Raw genomic sequence first — 7,216 nt, 5'->3', positions numbered from 1 at the left:
CACACACACACACACACACACACACACACACACACACACACACACACACACACAGAGTATAGATGAGGAACAGGAAAGATTACTCCTAATACTGAGATCAAATGACTCGAAGCTGAATCACTTTACAGTATTTGTATTACACTGGGGTTAAACAAACACGTTTGCCTTATTGTAAAAGTATAAACCAAATAAATGTCAAATATTCAATGAAAAAAAAATGCATGCAGATGTACTGTCCTCTGTGTTTACTTCATCCTGAGGGTCTGACTCACCTGACACCAGAATCTGAAGTACTGAACTTTAGCTTTGAAGTCTCGAACGTAGGTGATCTGTGGTCCATTTTCACTGTGGTCAGAAAGAGAGAAATGTGGTCAAAACTACAACGCACTCTTACTTTGAGCGGTTATATTTTGCCTTTAATATGTCACCTCTGCTGCTGATAATGTCACAATCAGACACGTTTATTTATAATTCAATTAAGTTTAGAAGCTGTGATTCTTTTTACGACACAACAGCCTCTGCAGAAGTGTAAACACGGTGCAGGAAGTCACAGTTCTTGTATTTGTTGCGATGTTTCTTTACCGAACCGGTTTTTCCACCACATGAAATTCACCTACGTAATAACAGCTAGGTAACGCTCACAAGTTAGACGGCGGCTGAAAATGACAAAAACCAAAAGGACTACTGAGGGTTTCCTCGTGACTCACTTAGGAGAATGCGCTCTAAAAAAATCAAATGAACCAAAAAAAAAAAAGCGTCACCACCTCAGTGCTTTCTGTTATCAGCACAACTGCTTCAGTTAAATGCATTTTAATTAAAACTTTACAGGTTAACTTTAATAAAAATGTAATTCTCTAGACAGAAAAAACAATTAGTCATTGTTTCCTGGCATGTGGAGGTGCTAAATATAGAACATATGAACAGATTATTACAGGTGATCGAGGTTACTTATAAGAAAGTTATACAAACTGAAGAGTGTTGGGATCTCTGTATGTGCCAAGAAAAAAAAACAACACACAAATAAATCAAATATAACAAGCATGTTTGTATTTGTGTCTAGTTGCAATAAATGTGTTCTGTTTGAACCCAGATTGAAAGGAAACCTTTTTCTGTTTATAAAAACACAACAGGGTTCTTGGAATTAACGTTCTAATAATACTGTAGTAATACTGTCCCAGTGTTTTTGTGAAGCAGAAAATAGATGAAAAAAAAAAAAAACGTACAGAGAGGACTTCCCGGTGCGAGGGTCGATGTAGGTGGTGGTTTTCCTGTTGTGGTCCACAAAATAAGGAATACCGTCGACGGTGAACCTCATCTCCCAGCCTTCTGGAAGAGGCTTCTCATTCAACAATCTGAGGAAATAGATAAAACCAACATTTGTTCACAGACATGTTTTTGAAAATTTAAAAAAAAAAAAAAAAAGGAACGGAAACTAACCCCTGAGTTCGCGGGTCCTCCCACTGTGTTGAACGTGTTGGGTGATGTACAAAATAAACTCTGCCATTACTGTCTGTCCTTTTTTCTGGGAAAAAAAACACAATAAAATATGTTATTATGTTTTAATATTTACTGTGGCATTTCCAAACTTCTGACTGTTCGACTGTTGAACAGCAGAGCACAGGAAAAACAGAACACATTGTTCATGGTGAGTAAACAGACATGACATTTCTCATCATCATGTGTTTTTCTTTTAATGCACAACATAATATATTAAAAAAACTGCACTGTTTAAATATCTGGAAATGTTTCAAATTGTTAGGATGTTTGTAATTATTACGACAGTCATGAACTGAAATGAAAAGGGTTTTATTTTAAACACTGAAATCTATTGCTGAAAGTGAAATTGCTAATGCATCAGAAGCTTGTATAATTAAATAAAAAAAATCCAAATGATCTTACCCCAACCATGCGGCAGAGGCCCGAGAGGATCAAACTCCTTATTGGGATTAGCGGAGGCCTGATCTTGAACCTACACAGATGGTCATTTTAGTTATTAAAACAAAGCCCAAGAAAGGGACGGCTTTTCTCTTATGCTACTTTTATGAAGTGTCAACGGCTTTAAAATGTTAAGAAGATGAAAAGATTAAAAACTTGCAGATGCATTATCTGAAAGAAAACACATCTGTAAAGGAAAGAGGGAAAAGGAAGACTATGTGTGAGGAAAGGCGGATTGTTGGGTGATTTTTAGATTATGGTGGGAAATAAAATGCTGACATTTTAGACTAAAAAGAAAGAGAAAATCATTCCAGTCTGTTTTAAAGACCAAAGGGAAGTATGTAAACACTGGCAGAGACAATCCTATAAAACAAGACTTTTATTTGAGGATATAAAATGAGCACTGGATATTTTTATTGATGCCATTTAAATAAAATAAAAAATTTTTAGCTTTTTGAATAAAAGCATATTTTTGGGGTTTCATGATCTGTTTTTTTTTTTCTTTCCATCAAGTAGACAAACATTTGGGACTCCAAAACTAAAAAAGGAGAATCCTACCACCTCCTGCAATTTAGGACATTTTCCACATTGCTGATCTCTTCCCCAGAGAATTTCTGGATGCGTTTTATTGACTCAAAGTTTTGGTTCACTCTATAAATGCAGTGAACTGTCATCTGTTTAGTGCTTTGCAGAAATGCAGAGGTTTACTATTTTTTTAATGGCATGCTGCTTGATGCACTAAAAATCATAGTTACTCAATATTTCTGCTCATATTGTTATTTTACCGGCAGGAATTCCTTTGAAAAAGTCTTGAAGTATGTTAATGACAATGTGCACTGGTAAATCTGTAAAACGTTAAAAGGCCATAATTGCTTTCAGCTTGATGTTCCGAAATGTTATTTTCAAATTCTTCCACTGTTGTGGTAAACCACTTACCACTCTTACTTCCAAACAGTCTTTATGCTCTTGTTTTACTCAGCTGTTACTGAACTGCTGTTAATTAACTTATCTGCAAAAACACAAAGTAGTTTCAAGACTTTTGTACTGAATTTTAGAGGTATTTGTATGATCAAAATCCTAATACACAACAGTTACAAGGTTTATCTCTGAACGTTTCTGCTTGGGTATAGAGTCTATGCAGTTGGCATCGTTACACACAAGATTTGCATCGTTTTAATACAACAATCCTAATGTAGGAAGCACTTCTGCTTTATGTGACAAACAGGAAACCCAAAAGGCCTTTTTATTTTCCATTTTAGTCACCGTTTTCCATTTTAATAACGCCCACGTTAGCATTCAGCGTCACATGTCGAGGAGGAAGTCTTACCCCGTAAATGAACCTCTGGTTGAACTGCTGCATGGCGCCCTGCAGCTGGCTGCGCTGGTGCTGCCACTGCTCGTAGTTCCGCACCGTCTCCATCGTGGGGCGCTGCCACGTGGTGGTTCGAGTGATGTGATCCACGAAGTAGACGCGACCCGACTGGTCGACGCGACGCTCCCATCTGTGGACACAGAAGTGCAAAACAACGATTTCTGGCAGGGCTAAACTATAAAACATGCAATGTCCGAATATTATTGTTTCAAATTGAACGAAAGATGTATTTTCCTCACTTCCCCTTCCATCAAGGCCACTGACAATTCATTTGATTGACTGAATAATATATCAGCATGCAGAATAAAAATGTGTGGTACTTAAAAATATAAGTATCTATGATTTATTGCAGTCCTTTACAAAACTCATCTAGTGCTAAATGATACTGCAGCAACTATTTAACACAATATGCAGCCCTAATTCCTGGAAGACTAGAAAAGTATAAAAGTAAAAGTACATCAGAGTTTCTGTATTAATGAAGAAAACTGGAATTAATCTGACACTATTTTGACTTGTATTTTAAAGAATTTAGAAACCTGAATTTTTTTAACTGCCTCTTAAACCAGCTAACAGAATAGTAACTGACAACTTAAATCTTCTTTTTAAAATTTTAAACATCCCTGACAATAAAATAAAAATTATTAGGGAGATTAAATCATCCACTCATCATCTGACGCTCGCTCCAGAGTCAGATTGTGAGGTAGAGATTAAAACGTTTTATAATATTAACTTTGCCTTTCAGCTCATCAATATGTGAGAAATGTTTTGAGTCTTGACAGTAATCAGATTTAAAAATGAACAAGTTCCTTTAATTCCATCTTCTAGTGCTGGGCGGTACACCGTTTTGTACCGAATACCGGTTTTTATTTTTGTTATGAATTTTTTGAATACCGGACATTCCGGTTTAAATAGCGGAACGTTTCGTCGCAGCCGCCAGTGAACAGTTGTTTCCCGGGGGACATTTTTCCTTGCTGCACCGCTATGTGCGTTAGCATGCTAATGTTTGGAGCAGCTAGTTGCAGCCGTGGGTGGTGATTCCACTGCTTATATTGACTGACGTTTAAAAAAAACATCCTGTTTTCGCCGTCGCTGAACGTAGTAAACACCTCTTCAGTGACGTGCACAGTTAGATTTAACGCGGTTAGTTAATATGAAGACGTTATGCTGATGGAGACTTAACGTGGTTCTATTGTGAAAAGCCTGCAGGAAGTAGTTCGTAGTGGAGTTGGAATTGACTGGTGTGCAAGGTGAGTCGTGCTGATAAGCTTTAATAAATAACATAAAACAATAAAACCAGATCATAATCTTTTCTTAACCCTCCTCCTTTACGACTGGACCAAAATGTGTGACTACTGTCTCCAACCACCAGTCAGAGAAGAACAGACACAGAGGAGGGAAACAGAGACACAGACAGAGGTACAGTAAAAGAAAAAAAGTCAATAAGCAGGGTTTGTACATTTTATTATCAACTGAGCTGTGATGAAAAGAAAAATATCGTCAAATACCGTGAAACCAGTGAAAATGTTGAAAATACTGTGATATAAAATTTTGCTCATATCGCCCAGCTCTACCATCTTCTATTAAAAATGTAAGAAAAAGGATGTTTTACCCAGCAGGAAGTGATTCTGGACGTTCCCATGTTGTTCTCTTTTCCACATGGTCAACATAATACAGCCGGCCGTTCTGATCCACCCTCTGCTCCCACCTACAAAGGACAATAACAAACATTTGAAAGTCAGTTTTTTTAAGCTATCCAGTCTAAAACTTAACACAACACTCCTATAATAATAAAAAACCAGGAAAATTCTAAACACCAAAGCAATATTAAAAGAATAAAACACTGAATTTTGATCAAAAACAAAGACAAGAGAAAAGATCAAAACAAAGTAAACCTAAAATGTGATGAACTCACAGCTGAAATCCATGTTTAAACAGATCTGTGCAGTTTTCCAAAACTAAATCAGTAAAACTCCAACCTCTCATAAATACTGACAAGCATGGATCCATGCTGCAGCTTGTTGGTACTTCATACCTGTTCTCAGCTGACTTGGTATTTTACTCTCCTAAAACAGCACAAAGGGGTTCCGTATTGATGCAGTTCTGTTTGACTTCGGATCCATTAACTTTTCCCTTCCTGTAGTTTCTGTCGATGAAGCTCATTTTAACAACTTCTTCAAAAACTAGAAAATAAATAACAAACCCAGGGGGCAAAGGTCCGGTGGTGACGGCTGGTACTCTGGGAGGACCTGCAGGGGKGACGGTGCTGGTTGGCGGCCTGGTGGCTGCTGCAGAGCCGGAAGCTGATGTGGAATTTCTGTCTAATGACRCTGGTGATCTTAAGTCTGCAAGTGTCAAGGGCCTCGAGTCCGACTGGTCGTCAGCAGCATCAGTTAGACCAGAGCCGTTGCTGGTAGAAGCTGAGGAAATAGATGTTATGGATATTCAGCAAAAAGARCGGCTACGTCACATGATTAACAGAATTTACTCTGTGATTATCAATAATTCACACTATTCAGATCCTTTTCTTTCTTGCATGTGGTTTTCAGCATGCATCTCGTCAGGCAATCTTTGTGCAATTCCAAAAATGTATTCATCAAAATGTTCAGCTGCTTCAGGACATTCCAGCTAGGACTTCTGGTATTTCAGTAATTATTTAGAAACATTTTTTCTCACTGAAAGTAAAGTCATCTTCAACAACCTTAAAACCCTTAAAACAGGGTTCGACAAATCCTACTGCCCAACTGCCCCGGGGCAGGTAAAACTCGGGCAGGTGGGTGTGTCCCAATGCCTGTCCGACCGGGCAGGTAAACAATTTCTGTCATTTTTTTTAATATGGCCATTTATTCTAAATATTCTGAAAATAAATGAAGAAATATAGCGTTCTAAGGCACGTATAGAGAGAATAAATCCTCAAAATTTCCCCCTCCCCTGTAGAAAAGTTACGTCTTGCCGTCGTTTCGCAGGATCATTTCCTCCTTCCCTCCTGCTGCACGTCGCGCAGAGCGAAGCTTTAACAACCGTAGTTTTTTTCACACGCAAGTTGTCAGAGAAAAAAAAAAACTTGTTTTTTATGTATTGTTACCCACAGAGAGGATAAAAATATGTGGACGTTATCTTGCTAATGTCAGCTTGTGCTCTGAGAGCGCAGAGCAGCAGAGGGTCAGTTCAACAGGCTCACTGTATGGCAGGCCGATATTGCATTTATTTGGCTTCTCCACGCTTACATTCCACTTATCTGAAATTGTTTTATGACTAGATTAGACATATTAGTTATTTAGGATAAATAATAAAATGTTTTCTTTTATTATTTTGTTTTGTTTTATTTACTTATTTTTCAAACTTGGAGATCTTTCCAGCCTGAGCTTGCTTGTTTGTTGAAGTTGATTTTTAAAAATAAGAGGCACATATGATAGCGTTTTTTTCTTCACTCTGCACCCTTTAACTCAGGGAAGGATTTACTTTTTTTTTTAAATGGTGTACATAGATTGTTTTGTTTTTATGAATGAAAGAAACAAACAAATAAATAGACATCTCTTAATATATTTTGACAATTCAAAACACCTATTTAAGATATCTCTAATTATATTCTGACTAGTATAAATAACGTCAGATTTATCATTAAGTTATAGGGAGATTCCAGTTCAAGATATCTTAAATGTATATTTAGATACGAGATAGAATATACAAGATTCAATTGATGCAAATTGTAGATTTTCAAAACAAAGCTGCTCCTGTTGATCATTTTGTTTTTATAAGCAGCCCTCCCAAAGCCAGTCCTCTAGGGGAAACACTGGAAGGTCTAAAAAAAGGTTTTGAAGATGTTTTTAATAAAACAACTGACTGTGAGTGACTCAGTCTGTAATGTTTGCATCTGCTATAACCATGTTAATAGTTTTGTAGTACAAATAC

At 37.1% G+C, this 7,216-nt stretch overlaps 1 protein-coding gene across 1 annotated transcript in view; it reads right to left on the bottom strand.

The window, feature by feature from the left end:
* itchb (itchy E3 ubiquitin protein ligase b) overlaps positions 1-7,216 on the bottom strand; it is a gene marked incomplete at its 3' end in the record, with an annotated part of 32,619 nt that overhangs the window by 9,746 nt on the left and 15,657 nt on the right. The window contains 7 exon segments of the mRNA XM_014015365.1: positions 273-345; positions 1,224-1,352; positions 1,438-1,522; positions 1,900-1,969; positions 3,263-3,437; positions 4,917-5,012; positions 5,508-5,724. Coding sequence (XP_013870819.1) covers positions 273-345; positions 1,224-1,352; positions 1,438-1,522; positions 1,900-1,969; positions 3,263-3,437; positions 4,917-5,012; positions 5,508-5,724 — 845 coding nt within the window.

This window comes from Austrofundulus limnaeus, unplaced genomic scaffold (genome assembly GCF_001266775.1).
Source record: "Austrofundulus limnaeus strain Quisiro unplaced genomic scaffold, Austrofundulus_limnaeus-1.0 Scaffold128, whole genome shotgun sequence".
Lineage (NCBI taxonomy): Eukaryota > Metazoa > Chordata > Actinopteri > Cyprinodontiformes > Rivulidae > Austrofundulus > Austrofundulus limnaeus.
Note: the sequence above shows the minus strand (reverse complement) of the source record. Positions and strands in the feature narration are given on the sequence as shown.